At 40.7% G+C, this 18,640-nt stretch overlaps 1 protein-coding gene across 4 annotated transcripts in view; it reads left to right on the plus strand.

Moving 5' to 3' along the window:
* Positions 1-18,640, plus strand: part of BMPER (BMP binding endothelial regulator) — a 144,862-nt gene that overhangs the window by 100,796 nt on the left and 25,426 nt on the right. For all 4 annotated transcript variants that reach the window (XM_090142283.1, XM_031608358.2, XM_090142282.1 and 1 more), the window contains one exon: positions 2,681-3,017. In XM_090142283.1, the coding sequence (XP_089998409.1) occupies positions 2,681-3,017 (337 nt within the window). The remainder of the gene's footprint in view (positions 1-2,680; positions 3,018-18,640) is intronic.

Here is an 18,640-nt window from a genome sequence, read left to right on the forward strand (position 1 = left end):
ATCAAAGCAGGGATCTCTGGATTTAAAAGTGTGCTGAGGTTAAAAACCAGAATTTTATGTTATTCATGTCTGCATATCTAGAGTTCACGGGACAATGCGTGACAAGATGCCAGTGTCTCACCAAGGACACACAAATATTCAAGATAATATTAGAGTTAGCCTTTTGTAATAAATACAGGTGATTTCACGGAAAGTCAGTAATTCATAACTTGAGAAAAAAAAGCATTATAAAAGGAAAATTAGGATTAAATCATATACCTGACTTCTGTGAGTCTACTGTAAAGTCAGCAGCTTCTGAGGGAGCTCGTTTGGGGAACAAGTTGAAAACTACCTTAAAAATGGAGCTGTTTTCTGAAGAGAGCTGTCTGAAGGCTTGGATCTGGATACTTCAAGCTTTCAGAAGGTTTACGTGCTTCTCAAGTCTGAAATAATCTCGGTTTATACGTTAATGGCAAGTTCTTTCTAAATGCCAGCACAGCAGTATTAATCTGGTGTCTGCAAATCAAGCTGTGTTTTGTTTTGTTCAACGTTGTCAGAAGCAAAGACAGCTGGAATTTGAATTTGTCCAGCAATGATAATGTATGAAGCAGCTTGAAAAGGCAGCTTTCCTTCTTGCCACTGTGCTGGCCTCATTAACCAAAGCATTGCACAATTTCTCAGCTGGTTTGGTGTAAAATGCCTCTAGAGGAGAAAGTGGTCCTATGCATTCTGGGATGATGAAGGAATTTGAAGCTGCTTTCAGGCCACGTCATAGTATGTATTAGTAGTATCATTGCATATCCATAACAATAAGAAAGCATGATGAAATAGTCTGTGGAGACTGACTGATGCAGAATTATCTGCAAACCTTGCTGGGTAAATCTTCTCCCAGACACTTGTGGTAGTGTAAATCAAATAGGGACGGGATAATCTGTACTGATGGCAAAGCACCCCTTCTACAGCCATTGAAGGGCTCTCGCAGTTGATGCATGGACTACATGATGTTAGTGGTCCTTTTTAATCTTAATGATTCTGTGATTGTTGCCCCTTAGGCCTCACCCTGATCCTCTGTGGCACGGGTAGGAATTGTCATAGGAGACAATGGGATGTGTTGCTAAACAAAGGGCACCAGCTTTGAACTGAATCGCTGGTATGTTAATTACTTGCATGAGCACAGAGAAGGATTTGGATTGCACAGTGACAAGTGCTGATTTACAAGAGGAAAGGGTGGTGCTAAGCCAGCCCACAGAGCAAATGTAGAAATCTGGAGCAAATCCCTGGTCCTGCACCACAAAGCAGTGCTGTTTGGTATTCTTGGCCAGACGCAGAGGAGAGTGAAATCTGGATTATCCTGTTTAAAAGCAGGTTCCTTTGTTTATCCTTAAATAACTGCCACACATGGGTACTTTATGGGAATAAATTAACATCAGCAAAGTGGTTTGTGGTCTTCCGGTGGAGGGCACTGCAGAGATGCAAAGTATTAGCATTCATCAGACATTGGAAGGGCCATTTTGGGATGAAAGTTAAGTGATATTTGGTGTTGTTTTTATCGCATCCAATACCAAAATTGCATTCCTTTATGAAATATGTATTTACTGCTCCGAGGATAGAATTCACTTCATATAAGAGGATAGAATTCACGTCATATAAGAGGATAGAATTCACTTCATTATAACTCAGGATAAAATTATAATTTTAGGCTCCACCTGCTTTCTGGATCATCTATAATGTCACTGGAAACAGAAGGGCATTCAGAAGGTAGTTTATTCCCACTGTATTAGACATTCATGCTGTGATCCCTGAACTACCTGTTTCTCTCCATTAAAGAGACATAAAGCTAGACATTTAGTTTTTAGATGGGTATAGACATGAAATAGATTTCACACACAGAAAGCAATTCTGATTTTGATGCATTGGAAGTATGAAACCTTACTGTAAAATAGATTGTACCATGACACTTATATCCAGACCTCCAGATGGATGTTCCATGCCTACTGTCATTCCATAATGGTGCTGACCTGTCAAGTCAATTTCAAAAGATTGGTAATGAACACCTTTGGAATGATCCATCTGAATGCATTTCAGAATGCTTTCTTGCAGCAGTTTTACTCATCTGGCATCTTTTTGCTTTCATTTTTAGTCTCTTTTTATTCACACAAAGTACTGATTTTGGAATTGTTGTCTTTACCCAAATGATTATCAGCTCTTTAGACAAGAAAAGAATGTTTTCTAGGAAGTATTCACTGTCAGATTCCCATAGGGCATGGGCACCTTTTTACACCCAAGACCTGTGCAGCAGATGAAAGTGGCTGAAATTATGACCCTCCTGAAATCCACTAGAAATTTCCCCTCGAAAATTCAATTTGCTGCCTTACACAACAGCCATCATTCAGCGTTGAGAGCAGTTCTGCTTTGGATCCAGATTTTTTTAGGATGACCCCATCCAACAGCAAGGAGGAACAAAAGTAAACACAGAGAGGGACAAGTATATTGTAATCAACAGTGATTTAAGAAACACTTGCACTTGCCAGAGGTGCTTATTGAGAGGTAAATAGAAATCTAACAGTATTATCAGGAGGAAACCAATAGCTTTGTTTAGGTTCCTCTGAACACTGTTTCACATGTATAAGTTTATTAACCTCAATTTCTTCTTTTCTTTTTTAAAACTCTGTGTTTTTATCTCATCTCTTTCTTTTGTTAGGCCTGGAAATCTCATGGGACGGAGACAGTTTTGTGGAAGTCATGGCTGCACCACATCTGAAAGGCAAACTCTGTGGCCTGTGTGGTAACTACAACGGGCACAAGCGAGATGACCTGATTGGGGGGGATGGGAATTTTAAGTTCGACGTGGACGACTTCGCTGAATCCTGGCGTGTGGAGTCTAATGAGTTCTGCAGTCGCCCGCAGAGGAAACCTGTGCCTGAGCTCTGCCATGGGACTGTCAGGGTGAAACTCCGGGCTCACCGGGAATGCCAGAAGCTCAAAGCCTGGGATTTTCAGAGCTGTCATTCAACGGTGGATTACACAACTTTTTACCGGTAAGTGTGGATTGCTGAGGAGGGGGAACAAAATTACTGTGTCAGGAAAAAAAAAAAAAACGCACAAAATTTACCCAATTCAGTAATTTCAGTGCATGTTTTGAGCTGTTTTTGAGCAGAACTAATAAACAGGCTCACGCTTACACTTGCAGGTACATTATGGAACACTTTTCTGACACAGGGTTCAGAAAATGACAGTCCTAAGCTAATACAGACCTGAGCAGCTAACAGGGAGAAAAGCAGACTTACGACCACTTAGAGAAAGAAAAGTGCTTTTGGAGACTGAGAAAAAGGGGAAAATAACAAAAGACTTCAAAACATTTTAGTAAGCACCTTCTAATTTCAAAGTCAGCTGTAAAGCTTAGGCTGACTTTAATTGCTATTGCTTGTGGTCCAGAGAATTCTTCCCGAAAAAGTTTTGAAAATGATTTAAAGCAGAGACATCAAGTACTACTTCTTCCTCTTGGATGGTGTAGTTTGTGGGTGTGAAAATTTGAAAGGACACAGTTAACAAAATGTTCAGTCCATGCCCATCTTGCCCTAAGAGCAAACAAAGACAGAAGAGGATCTAGAAGTCTTGTCTGAGGGAACTATTAAAGAGTTTTTATTTTTTAAATGTTTCCAGTCTAAACCACAGATACATCATTTCTGTTCTTTAACTGGCATGAGTTTATTTGCCCCTCACTCAGTAAATAAAATTGGCTTTTCATTTGATTGCCTGACATAAAAGATAAAAGCAAGCCGAGTCACAGTTGTGTGATGACGGATGGAGCTGCCTGCTCTCTGAGCTCCCAGCTTTCCCCACTCACACACATCTGCTCAACTATTGAGCTTATTAGGAAAAGCTTTCTAAAATGATTCCATTTCCCTCATGAATTGCCTTTCCTCTTCTTTTATAACAAGGCAGAAAGACTTTTATCTACCCCAGCAGAAGTACTAGTACTGAGTACTAGGAAATGCTAAAAGAAATCACACAGCTTGTCTCTGTGTTTCTGCGTTTAGCTTCCTATAGAGTATCCCAGCTCAGCAGCCCAGCAAAAAGTAAAAATTACACCGTGGGTAGGCTGTAATGCTTTGTCTTTTCCAATGGCTGGGGACACAGAGACCGCTAGAGCTGCTAACACATGCACACAGAGTCTGTTGGACGCATTTCAGCAGCATTCCCATCTCACTTCCATCGTTCTCTGAAGGTAAGTGATGACAATACAAATGGAAAACAGGCATACAGAGATTTGTTTCATTTTGCAGTTGATTTTTTTTTTTTTTGTCCCTTTTTAAAAGTAGTTTGTGATTGATTTACTGCAGTACACTTCCCTGACACCACAGTGGAAAATGATTTACATTTTGGCTAGAGCAGACAGAAAAAAAAAAATCTTGCTCATGAGAATTACCATTAAGCATTTCTGTTCCTTTACAATGTTGTCTCCTCTCCTGGAAGGACACTGACATCAAGCAAGTATTTAATTAGATTATGTCCTTTTTGGAGAAAAGTTTATTTTTCTCTTAGGAGAATTTACATTGAAAGGACCATCATATCCTGACCGAAGTGGCTGTTCATTTGCTTCTATTTAAATATCACAGTTGTTAGAATGTTCCAAATACTGGAGTCACAGATAAAATATAAGTGAGAAAGAAGTGCAGGGATTTAGTAGGATGTTGCTGCTTGTTAAAAACTGACACAGTTGTACCAAATAATTTATTCAACAATCACGGCCATTTTTCATACTAGGAAGTCACTCCAAGTAGGTTGACACACATTTGAGAAAGCTCTGGGAAGCTTTTTATTAGAAATATTTACACATATAATTATATATGTGTATGTATATAAAATATGAGTACTTCTGGGAGCTACATTTTTTCCTGAATGTTTTTCAGAGACACCACTGTTAGTTTAACTACATTTTTCCAATTATTTTTTTATTACGAACAAGCTTCAGGTAACAAAGGCAGTGAAGAAAGTACAATGTTGGGGTCAGGCTTTTTTCAGCTTTCTGCTTTTCTCCTCTCTGATTTGGATAAATTCTCAGCTTTTACTCTCCAACATATTATGGATTTTTTCCATTTAAAATCCTGCGTTCTCAAATGATTGTTTTTCCTTGGTCATTCTTGCCTATATTATCAACATCGTCTCATTTTCACTATGCTGCTCTTCTAGTGACCTACTGCTAATAAGAATTCTCAGAAATAGAAATAAACTCAGCAGGAACCTTACAAACTAGGGTGTGTTTTCTGCAAATACCAAAAAAGGCAGCGAACAATGCATTGCAAACATTTGTCTGACACTGTGTTACCGATGAGACTTTTGTGAAGGTATCTCACATTCATTTGAAGTCTCATTCTTTTTACAGCTGTAGTTTCTCCTTTTGTTAGCCATCCAAAAAACATATACAGCAAGATTGCCTCGATTATTAGGTGAAAAGGATACGGTTAATGTTTGAAAGTGTAAAGAACTTCTTGCATGGTTGTGGGGGTGTATGGAACTGTTGAGTCACAGCCTGAACCACTGATTGATCACCTGGGGCAAGCACTGAGTCAGCCATGGAGCACAGGTGAAGGCAATTCAGCTGTGTGACCAAAGGGGTGGAGCCTGGCTGCACCTCTCCTAGACCCCATGTAAGGGCTGACTGCCATTAGGGAAGGGTCTCTTGCTGGAGATTCCTCCTCTGTGGAGTCTTTCCTGTGTGCCTACATCTTTGGATACAGGTGAGCATTCCTTCTCTGTTTGTTTCTTTTCCCATTTTCACCGTGATAATCTGTGCAGCTGTAGCACTAACTGTAACAGGGATGAAGAACAGCTAAGCGCTGAGTTTGACCTTGATAGGTCTTTGATGCCTTATGAGAAATGATGGTTCTGCACCTTACCCTTCATCTTTTTTTGATGTTGTGACTTTGGTGACTTACATGTCTGCAAAGCGCCTGGAAAAATAAAGCATAAAAGAAAGGATTTTGAAATAGTCCAGGCTTCAAACTAACAATTCTGGCATTTAATTTTATGCCGCTCTTTTAATTCTTTGTATTGTGACTAGACATGTTTTATGGGCTTCTAATTTTGTTTTGTTTAGTTTGGTATTTTTTGTTTGTTTTTAATGCCTCGCTAGTTGTTTGGTGTTCTTGAGCAATGCTCTAAAAATAATTCCTAGGGTTGAACTTCATGGAGGCGAGTTTAAGTAGAGAGACAATTTTGGAGTTTTTGATAAAGGAGATCTTAGTAAATTCTATGTGAAGGAGAGATTAAGCAGTGATAGTCATCACCACTACCTCTGGTCTGTGTTTATAAATATTTATAAATAAATCCTAGATTACACTTTGGCAGAAAATAACCAATTTTTTTAGAGGGGAATATTTTAATCATGTATGCAGTAAAGCTGGCACTCAGACTTCTGAAGCTGCCCTTTAATGTAAGCAGCACTAATAATAAGTGATATCATCTTGATGCTGTTAACACAAAATCTCATCACATTATCAAGAATTATCGTGGTACTCTTTCTTTAAGCTTTTAAATAAAGATTTAAGGGTTTGGGGATTTGAAGAAGAAATCTTTCAGTGCTGAGTGAGCTCTTCCCCATGGCTAGTCTCATTGTGCTGCACAGGAGCAGGGGCATGGAGTTGACTTCCTCCCTGTTGAGGTTGGGGAGCCATGTAGTGTTGGGATCAGCTTCATGGTATAGCCTATGCCTCCTTTGCTTAACCATGGCCAAAGCCCCCCTGGGAGACACAGGAACAGGCAGCACCCAGCAGACATGGGAGTGATGGAGGCACAGGAGCTGGTTGGGCTGCAGGAAACAGCGTGAAGAGAGACACAGGGTTTGATACCCCTAGCAATATCTGCCCTCGTAAGCAGGATTTTTAATGATTTGGTGTCACTGATAGAATTGGAATATGGCATCAACGTGTTAGTGTATCACCCATCTGTAAGGCATGTATATGGCAGCTGAGCTCAGGAATGACTGATCAGGCATTGCTCAGGGCTCCTACTACTGACATAGATGTAGGAAAATATTTAATGTCTTGCTTTTGCTATGCAGTAGATTTCTCTGAGACTGGAAAAACTGTGCTTGAGACAAGTCTTTCTTATTATTACTTTTACTGTTAATTTTTTGTTATTTATGGTATTACATTTTTTAACTGTCAGTAGCATACAAAAAACTTAGTTACTCTTTTTTGTAATTGTTTTAAGAGGTGTGTTTTTGGTCTTAAACACCTAAATTTAATCATATTCTGTGTTTTACGATGGACGATAATTAACTTAATAATAGCTTAATGATACAAGAGGAAATGGTTCCAAACTAAAAGAGGATAGATTTAGGTTGCATACAAGGAAAAAGTTCTTTACCACTTTTACACCAAGGACAGTGGAGCACTGGACAGGCTGACCAGAGGGGTGGTGGATGTGCCATCTCTGGAGATATTCAAGGTTAGAGTGGACAGGGCTCTGAGCAACCTGGTGGAGCTGTGATGTCCTGGTTCATCACAGGGAAGTTGGACTAGAGGGCCTTTAAGAAACCCTTCCAACTCAAACAATTCTGTGATTCTATAATTCATTCACTTGAATCACTCAAAGGCATTTGGGAATTGCAAATCTGCTCTGCAATTCTGTCTTAAATATTCCTTGTGAGAGTGCAGATTTTTATCCCAGTGTAATGAGTTAGTGAGTTTATTTTTCAGTCACCTTGTGTAATTAAATTTTCAGATGCTTAATTTTCCTGGAACTTTCCACTTAACTTGAGAAAATGTTATTGTTTAGCATCAGTGCATAAATTGCAATGTTGTGTAGTCCATCAGCTCCTTCTTATTAGGTTTGACGGATACGCCGTGAATGGCTGCAGAGAACATGTGAGCTGCAGCATTGCTAAGTTAATTACGAGCTCTATTTAAAAGACAGAACAAGGGTTTGAAGCAAGTTTTTAGGGCTTTTTCTCCCATTAACAATGATGTCCTACAGCTGTAAAATTCATGTGGTTATGCCTCTGTGTTCGCTCAGCGGGACAGTGCAAAAGAAATGTCGGCTGAAGAATGACTTCAGAAAGGCCCACTTCATGTTCAAGGAGTGGTTGGAATTAGGATCTGTGTAGCCTTCTGTTTTCTGCCAAGGGTGCATATTGCGAAATCCTCCCTGCAAGGTTTTCTGCTGCTGGCTGTTGATGTGGGCACAGCAGTTTCCTGTGCTGCTCCAGCTAAGGTCAGGCGGTTCTGGGGCTGGAGTGGTGCAGTCAAAGGGTGGCTGTAGCCCTGATTGCTGTCTGGGGCAGCTCCTGCTCCTGACCCAGCCTCAACAGCTGTGTCTCCATCTCCTGATGGCACAGCTGGCCTGTGCCCACTTCAACTCAGGGCTGGTAGTATTGGCTCAAAAACTGTAATGGTAGTCTGAAGCTGTGGATGGTGCCCATGTGGAGACCTCTTGCTTCTGCTTGCCTTCATGATGAGGTAACAATGCTCCTGCCTGACCTTCTTTCTGAATCTGACCCTAATTCTGGGTACTAACAGCAGTGTAACCACAGAGTAGAGGAGCTCAGGTTGAAGCAATTTACTCAGCTTCTTGGGCAAATTCACACTGAGCAGCTGTGTGGCCCAGGGAGCTTCTGGTTTGGAAGGAACTTAAAAATATTTGACATTATAATCATTTTTTTTTTAAGCAAATCTTCACCAGGACTTGAGTTTCCCATGAGCTAGATGCTCCCCTTCTCATTCTGCTCTGTTCAGTGTTGGTGAGGCTTTTCACTATGTGAAGTGATCCCAAGTTTTAGCTGCTTGTGTTATTAAATGCTTAATAATTCAAGCTTTCTGTTCAGAAATACTCTGCTTTATGTTATTCTACTTACACAAGGTGATTTTCTGCAGTTCTATATTGGACAAACACGCAAAAAACTAAGCCTGAATGCGTAGGCAATGAGGGAGCTGCTGTTGGCAAGCCTTAGATAAGTACAGGTGCTTGGGAAAACATTATCTATCTAGCTGGGCTGCCTTGACTTTGTGCCCTTACAGGAACTGACATTACTCCCAAAACTAGAATGTCTGCCACCAAGTCAGACAGAGATGAACTCACTGACACACAGGTAAGAGGCACCAGGACTGAGTGCTGGTACCTGACAGCACTAACAAATAGGAGAAAAACTTTATGGTGTCTGAACTTTGCAATTCCTAGCAACAAGGATCAAACTTTACTACCTATATTCTGATAAGAGTATTGTAGAAATACCACCTTATGGATACGTATAAATCTATAGATCACCACTGTTCTAAGCCTCTTCATGTAGTATTTTTCATCTGAATTAGCCAAGTGTTAGTGCAAGCTGCCAGAAAAGTACTACTTAGTTTTAAGGATCAAAAGCTTGGATTTGGACAAATAGGTTGAATGGCCAGGAAAGATAAATCTGAACCCAAGCTGAGCTCAGTTATCTGTGGATCACGATTCCTCTTCATCTTTCTCCCAGACCCCTGCCCCTGGTGAGGTGTTTTTCACGTAACCAAGCCCCATCCACTTGTGTCTGTTTAGAAAAAATACCTCAGGAATTTGGGGCTAGAAAACATTCCTCTCTTTGTATCAGTGGTTATTACAGCTGTGAAACACTGAAGCGGTGCCAGAGGATTCACAGATGTCTCCTTTCCTGTTGAGGTATTGGGAATGGGCAGGGGGGAGGATGAGGATGGAGAGGGCTCCAAAATCTGACAAGACTGTGGTGTTGGACAGACACCATTCACCTGGGACCATCCATGGCTTACTTCCAGCCAAAAAACTGCATGCTTCCCCGATGATCCACTTTGAGCTTCCCTATATGGAAAGTTAATGATTTCATTTTTTTTAACAAGGAAATATTTTTATAGGAAGACCAGATGAAGCAACGTACTATCCTGTGATTAAAACTTAGAGAATTTTCCTTTGCTTCAAAGGATGGCATGTCTGGAATGTGGCTGTTTTTCTTACCTAATTATGTGATCACAACCCTACCTGATGCTGTCTCTTTACACTGAATGAGATGTTATTTTCTACTGCTTGCAAGGGTAATATGAGGCTTTTTTCCTGCTCTTTGCCAGGAAAGAGTTCGATTTGTAATTATCATACATGCATGCAGGGTTTATTACAAAAACCTGCTTCTGCCCAGTAAAACTTCATTTGTCTTTGGCTTATTACCCGTCTCAGTGAAATTCAAGTCAGGTGTTTCATAACAAAATATTGTCTTCTACTTTGCCCTCTGTCTGACAGATGTGAGACTCTCTGTGAAAACGTAAGGTCAATTTGACTATGACAGAAGTGATTGTAAAGTATGGTAGGGAAGGCAGGAAAGGGGTAGAGATCTAACAGAACAAGTAGAATGCCATAAATGCACTTCTTATTTGCCAATATGGAAAGCATTTGCAGAAATGGTTGTTCCTGGGTTGCTTTTAAAAGAAGTCTGATTCTTTTTTTTTAATTTATTTTGATTTGTTTGGTTTGTTGACTTTGGTCCACGGTGCCCTGGTGTTGTGGGATAAAATCCTGGTTCATTGAAGACCATGGGAACTTTCCTTCAGATATAGCAAGTGATTTCATCATTTCATCATTGTGGCTGTCCCATGCAGGTTTAGTACACAGACCTGTGCATTAGTAGTCCTGGGCTAGTCTTTCTGCTACTTCATATACCACAGATTAAACTGGTTCAGAGACAGAGGATTCTTTCATTACTGGAGTAGACAAAAAGTAATATGCATCCAGATCCTGTGTGCCCACTGCTCTGAAATCTAAGAGGTGGCTTTGCGATGCAGACAAGGTAGTTTGGCTGGCTGCGTGCAACTCAGAGGTCACTCCTGTTTTTCACTAATTTGAGGTCACTCGTATTTCTTTCTTCTCAGCTCTGAGGTGTTCATAGAAGTACTCTGCAACTCCTGGTACTGCCATCCCTCGCATTTTTCTGACCTTATCTGGTAGGCTTTCAACACATCCCAGGCATAGCTTTTATAATACAGAGTTGCCCATCCCTAAGCTCCTTATTAAAACTGCAGTCTTAAAGTGCTACCTTAATGTGGCATCCCACTATTACTTTTTGGCAAAACAAAAGCACATCCCTGTTGCGTAAATATTTTTTTGAAAGGGCCCTTTCACTTTTTGGAAAATATCCCTGATGTCTCAGTAATATAATACAATGCATAATTTCTTAAAAGAGAGGAGCAGGTGTGGGGAGGAACTACTAGAAAAGCAGGGCGGTATCCTCCCTTGTGAAACTGTTTTAAAAGCCTCCACCTGTCAGCTAGTGCAACTTGATCCACTCCCAAAGTAAAAATACTTGCTACTCTGAAGTATTCTTTTCAATGGCAAAAGTAAATCCTGTTTTTGGAAGGATGCTATTCAGAAAAGCTGTCAGCATCATTGGAGTATATTTTGTGCCTCTCTCAGATACTGTAGAATTTTAACTAGGGCTGCTACAGAACCCAAGACCTCTGTTCGATCTCATTTTAATTAGCTGCCAAGACATGCTCACAGCAAGGCCTTCCTTGCTAGTTGTTTTTTTATTTAATTTTAGCTTTTTATGTTTTAATTTATTGCAGTATTGATTTTTTTAAATCAAATGTTGCTATTTCCGTGAATAAATAATTCAGGAAACCAACCCATCACATCTCATATTCTGCCTTGGGCTGAAGCTAATAATTGTTGCAAGGAAGAGGAAACCCACCCATACTGTAGCAGGCCAACTGTGCCATGTCATATATGGTGGAGAAATCCCTTTCAGGCCCCTGAGATGATCAGTTTACAGCTCATAGCATGAAATTTTAATTACCTTTCTTTTAACATGCATAACTGCAAAGCTACTATATTTCAGCTCCTATTTTAAGCCACCTGCAGTATATCCTGCCTAATTAGACACACAGCAGAGATGAACGAGGGTGTTTATAAGCAGGCAAATGAGATGAATTTGTGGGAAACGTTTTAAAAATAAGCTTAACCTAATCCTCCTGTTATTCTTATGAGTTCATTTATGCTTCTGGCAGGATAACCAGACAAAGCAGGACGTGAGCACAAAAAAACTTTTGTAGAAAGTTTGCCTTAGGAAGGTTTTGACAGCCCAGAACAGCTTATCCTGCCTGCTTTTGCTGTGGTGGAGAACTGACTTGCCACTTGTGAAAGGGTTGTTCTTGAGACTTTATATGGGCTAGACTGAAACCGTAATCTTTCCGCTGGTTGTTTTTTAGCAGAGAAATCTGTTCCCAGTCTTAGAGATCACTGGGGATCTTTACATTTTTGTGAGATTCTTGGTAGCCATCTATGGCAAAGACAATTTGTAGTGATGATCTCTCTGCCTTTCCCTGTAAGGGCTCAGTATCACACAACAGTTGAGGTGGGGAGGGACCTCTGTGTCCATCTGGTGCAGCCTGGGCTCCAGCAGAGACACCCACAGCAGGGTGCCCAGGCCTGCATCTGGGTGCTTTTGGAGATCTCCAAGCAGAAGACTCTGCAGCTTTCACCCAACCAATGCCAGTGCTGCATCATCCACGCAGCACAGAAATACTTCCTGATGTTCGTGCATTCCAGTTCATGCCCACTGCCTCTTTAATTTCCTTGCACAGCTCTTTCAGAAGGCCCTTGCTGCTGCCATTCCACCTGCATAGTGTTAGCTCCCTTGACAGCAGAGCACCAAGAGCAAATGCAGGCGAGTGCCAGGCACTGGAGCATGATAAACAGACACAGCCGTTGCTGATGAGGTCTTGGGATGCTCAGATCTTAACACCAGAGGGTTGTTGTACTCCAGAACATCTGAGCAGTGTTTTTTTTTTTTTTAAAAAAAAAGACTTGCTGGAAATAAAGCAAGAATGGGTGGAGGCACTTGAGTAAATACATATTCCTGTATAAGCACATCTTGAGATTTATTAATGTAACTAATATTCTGATTAGCTACACAGTGCAAAGTGCATGCATGTGTTTGTTTCAGGTTCATTCACCTTTTGAACTGTTGAGGTGCTGCTTAGAAATGTGCATGCAACTCAGCTGTGCTTATCTGTGCCTCTGGTGGACTCATCAGAGCAGACTTTCTCTAACATGGGGAGAGGACTAATGGCTGGAGCTTGCCTGTGCCATCTTGGAGCAGGGCAGGAACAAAAATGCTGCTGGTTCTGAAATATACAGTAAATTATCCCTTCCTCATCCAAAGGGAGTGAGAGGGATCTATCTGTATCCAAGTGAAGGGCTCTGTATGTGAGAGCAGGTGCAGTGATTTCACATCATCTTCATCGTGATAAAAGCTTTCATCCTCTTTATAAGTCTTTCTCTGACTCCCCCATTTAAGCCAGGTGAAATTAAAATTGGTGGGGAATGCGCTGGGGATGCTGAAGGGAGTTGGAGCCATGTGTTTTCTCGCAGTCCTGGGTACTCCTATAACCAGCATTCTGTTTGTAAAATATTCTGAAAACATAAAAGCTAAAATAAATTCAGTATGTGAAAATTAATAACAAGTCATTTCTCCTGTGATCAGTCCAGAGGAAGCTCTTGTAAGCGTTGAGGTATTCAGACAGCTGATTTTTGTACATCAGCTCTGAAGTGAGGTATGTAGTTTACAGACTGAGTGCTTAAGGTTATGTACTCTATGAGTACATGAAATAAGAGGCTGTTAAGGATGGTGGATGCCATGGAAGCAAGGGAGAAGTTTACAAAGTTCATTTCCTAAGTGCTCCTTCTTAGCACTTTATATTTTCACATTGCAGTGTAAACATTTAATTCTCACTGCACCTTGGTTTAAAGTTGTTGAAATGAAGAAAGAGCCCTTTGCTGTACAGGAAGCCGAGAGTAGATTCGAGATTAAAATCTGAAAGTGCCTGGTTCTGTGCCTGAAGCTCAAGTCCTTCTGATGGTATTTAAGAGGTTTCACATGCACAAAAAGTGTACTGTCATGTTCTGCTTGAAGTGCACATTCTTCTAAAACTTTCAGAAGAAAGCGTTGCTACTCTTCAAGGAACTAGGTCTCTGCTCTTTTAAGGCCCAGCTAAACAACAACCTGCTAGTACTTCATGCAGTAATGTGTCTATGGCAAGTAGAAACACAATAAAAAGTCAAAACTTAATACTAGGCCAAGGGATGGACTATAGAAGGCTTGTTTTTAGGACAGCAGGTGTGAATATACAAGAAAAAAACATACCCTGTTCTCTGAAATCAAGATCCATGCTGAGGTTTGAAAGCCCGTTTTGTTGTTCTGCTCATTTGTCTGCCTATGTGGTTCTTCTCTGTTGTGCTGATGGCGACTTGCTGACAATATCAGGGATCACCAAGATATTAGTTGAAGGGCTTGAGGATCATCTGGTAATCAGAGAAAAATTACAGAGATCTGACAAACAGGTGATTATTTCATCTACTGTTGGTTTTGTAAATATGCCTTCAGATCCTATATATTAATTATACCGTATTTGTTAACATTTGAAAGGTGCAGTTCCTGCCATATGCATCATGATTCTTCAGTTTGCAGAAAGCACTGTTCTTCACTGCAAACATTAGCAGCAAAGCTCTAATAACAAACAAACAAAACACCCACAAGCATAAAATTGAAGTACAGCACAAAATCATTTCAGCCCGTTAATAACAAGACATTTGGTTCATCTTTCTGCTCTCATCTCGCTCACCTGCACTCTGATCTCTGGATGGTTTATCTCTCTGGTTACTTAGATCTCTGCAAAGTCTTTTTAAGCTGGTGTTCCATCCACTCTGTGTGCATGAGGAAAGCAGATAGCAGTCACCTATGACAAGCACAGAGGCAATGAGAGTATGACCTTCTTTGGCAAGAAACCATATTCTCTCCCAAGATTTTTAGACTTCTGAATTGATGTAATCTATTCCGTGATGGCAGCCTGTGTTACGAGGTAGCCAGGCTGTGTCTCTGGCCAGGATTCCCATCTGGTTTTTGAGGCTAGGAATTCACTTTACGTGTTTCTCTTATCAGCTGCATACAAACTGTGCTGTCTCGTAGTCCAGAGATTTTCCTTCACCTGTCTCTTTTGTCTCTCAGTGCTATTCATATGCTTTCTTTCTAAATGATGAAGTACTTGGCCAGGAGTGCTTTCTTGTTATGGAATAGCACAGAGATTTCTCTTGACGTTCCCCGTATTTGGAAGCTGCTGTTTTATACGAGCACAAGAAATTTAGCAATGGGACTGGAATTAATAACTCTTGCAACATAAAAAGATGCTATTTATTATCTTCACTGTCCTCACTATCCTTGGAGCAGATGCAGACACTGGGTTCAAAGTCGTACCCGAAGTTAAAGATCCTGTGTGTACATGCTCAAAGCGTTGTTGGTGGAATATGTTTTAGTTCCATAACCGTGATGAGCCTGATAGACAGCGGTCTATGCAGAATGCTTAAAAGCTTTTCCATATGACTAGGAAGTTAGGAGTTGACAAATTTCTTCAGTGTTTATAATTAAAGCCCAGAAGAAGATCTTAAACAGTTACTGGTTTCTGTTGTGGTCAATATTATGATTTATTGACTTGAGAACCAATTCTGACTGAGAGGAAACTAAGCTTAATTTTTTTTTTTCCCCTAAGGCCTAGTAAGTCTGGATGCTGACTGAAAACAGAAATTTGTTTGGTATAGACATCCAATAGCAACCTTTTACAAAGATAGGAACTTGTTTCTCTGTCTTTCAATCAAAGCTCATAACTAGCTTTGCTGTAATGCTTGTTACGATACTTCATAGAATATAACATTACAGTGTTGCTTTAAAGAGCCATTTAGTTGTGGCTCTACCCTTTTGAAACAGAACTGGTGGGGTTATGTAGAATGCATGAAAAATGTTAGATTGGTAGCCTAGGAGAGGAAGTGTTGAGTGGGTACTATATGAACAACGGTGATTGGAGCATCTTACGGTGTCCTACTGTTATGTTTCTGTCTCAGGCTGTGACAGCACAGTTCTCTGAAGTCTGCAGTTGCTGTGATCCTTACATATACGTGGCCCTTGACTATGTCTTCGTTACTGCAAACAGTCTGGGCACTTTTGTGACACAGACTCCTCTGTACTGGAAAGCAAGAAAACACAGCTAAGCTCATTCCAGGTCACAACTGTTCTTCCTTTTGTGTTTGACATTTTATCACTTAAAACATCAGGTGTCGGAACACAAGAGAGTTTGTGCCAGGAAAGTCAGAGATCAGAGCCTGATCACATAAACCAACATATTGCATGACTATCATTCCTACATATGCAGCATATGTATTTTTGCCTGCTTCTGACTGTTGTCTGAATTATATACATTACTAAACATCTGAACACTGCTATTTTTTTCAGTCTCCATGAAATTAATCTCCTGCAGATGCTGGCTCGAGGCTGGCAGCATCACATCCTTCAAGCTTAAGGTGCTAATAACATTCTGAAGTCCGCTTTACATTCAGATGTGAGAAAGCCCTACAGCTTGACATGAACCAGCTCTTTGATCCGTCTTTTGTCAAGTGGTGAGAGTAAAGTTAGTTCAGCTCTCGGAGCTCTAGACAGAATTGTGTTCCATGAAGTAGCCCATAACTCATTCAATAGTTAGAGCAGAAGTAGTTTACCCAGGAGGTTTTGACACCTCCCTTCCTTGACAGCCTGGAGCCCGTCAAATTACATGGTCAGGCTGAATTCTGGCTTCTTGGTGGCTCAGCAAAAGGATTGTGTTGTGAGCCAAGGGTGAAATGACCAAGAGAGGATTGTTTTCCTTATGTGCAATAGGAACAGAAACTTTTTTTGTAATATTGAGTGTCAACTGCAAGAGAACCAACTTTAGCTGAAAAGTAATGGTATTGCTGAAAGCGTGCAAGGAGATTCATGGCTTAATTTGCAAGGCTTGTGTTGGTTTGTCCTCCTCTCTCGTAACATCCACAATCTGCTTTGAATGTGAATGTTCTGCAAGAGCAGCAATGTTTTGCTGCTCTTTTTGACTGAGAAAAACACATTATGCCCTGATAGCTAGCATTTCCAGAAAAAAGTAAAACTACTTACAGAGCCTTCCAGAAGCCAGTTGCCTCAACTTCTAAATTTCTTAATGTTCTACAAAATATTTTGTAAATATGAGTGTTGTCTCTCTGTTCCAGGTCATCAATCTGTGCAGTAACCCAAATGAAGGTGTGAAAGAATATTTTATTTGCCTTTGACCCATTGTTCTCCCCTTTTGCAGTACAGGTGTGACAGTGATGGAGGAACATGCTTACAGGTCTGTGGGGCTGCTGGAAAATGCAGTCCCTCCCAGGGTTGTTCACAAAGTGAATCATTATCCTGACTGTAACAATAAATACCACCGCAGAGAATATGCAAGGATTTATCCAAAGGTCATATTCACCCAGAAGGTTTCTTTGTTGAAAGAAGCTTGCAGCTGTGTTAAGATTAAAGAGTGTCAGAGAACCATGGAGTGTGTGGTTTTTTCACTCGAAGTAAAATATGAGCTGTTTGTCTAACAACCCCAGCTGAGGGATGCTAGTGTCAGACAGCCTTGGGGATGTCATATATATTTCCAGTGGGCTTTTAGAATTCAGGAATAATCTCTTCTTTGATGCGTTTATCTGACACATCCTAAGCTCCTGCTATGCCTAGGAGGAGATCTTCCTCCCGCCATTGTGAGAAGTTTGATAGTCACTCAGAAAAGGGATCAGCTCAGGCAAATGCTGAGGGTCAAATCCATGTCCCAAAAATGAAAATAGCCCAGACGAATCACTCAGGTTCTCACTTGAATGTGCTTAATGTACAGTGAGCCAGACTGCAATGTGATGAGCATTTTATCTGTGGCAACTGGCAGCCACTTGGCTGAATGCTTGCTGATTGGCTTCAGTGAAAACCCTTGTGTGCTAATCTGTAAACCTGCTTTTCCTCCAACTGATAATATTTTTAGATCAGTACAGCGGGATGAGTTTAATACTGATTTGAATAGGGATGTGAAAGCTTTGTCTTTGATGGCCTAGATTGTTTTGTAGTCCATGGTTGCATGATGCATCTCCTGTGTTGTTGTTTTTTTTTCTGGTAGACAACATGTCTTTTTTTCCTCTCATATTGTTTGCAGGCCTGGTTCTCCAGGAAGGACATCTGATGTTTTGAGAACTGCATGCTGGTGTTCTCAGCTGTGACAGTCCCCAGGGGATGCCATGGAAAAATGCTGTGGTGGTAGAGGGGGACCTGCAGTGGTGATGTACTGAATGTTCTTTGGGAAGCAATTGTGGTTACCATTACACTGTAAACATATTAATCTTTTGACATTAGCATTGCAGAAAACACCAAAGGAAGGCAATGATAAAGTTAAATATAATTATCCTTTGTCACTTCTTACCCATAAGCCATTTATTTAATTCTTTATCAGAGGGCTCTGCATTGGTGTTGCCCACCTGGTGGGCACTGAGAGAAGATGTGGTGGTCTGTCCTCCCAGATTTCCAGTGTGAGTTGGCTTTTCTCAAAACATTCAGTCATGTGTTTTTGTTCTGTACTTTAGAGAAGTTTTAAGTGATCACATCAAAAGAAGTATAAGCCCAGGTAGGGTTCACAACAGATTGTAGGTAAATATTTTGTCAGTCCAGCAAGACCTCCTTAGCGGTCATTTATCAGATTGTGTGTATAGTAGGATTACAGGCGACCTTCAGACTGACAGCTCTCTCAGTGGTTGAGCTGTGATGGTTATATCATCTCTGAACCTGCATTCTGTCATCCCACACAGT

This window comes from Phasianus colchicus, chromosome 6, assembly GCF_987193195.1.
Source record: "Phasianus colchicus chromosome 6, bPhaCol1.hap1.1, whole genome shotgun sequence".
Taxonomy (NCBI): domain Eukaryota; kingdom Metazoa; phylum Chordata; class Aves; order Galliformes; family Phasianidae; genus Phasianus; species Phasianus colchicus.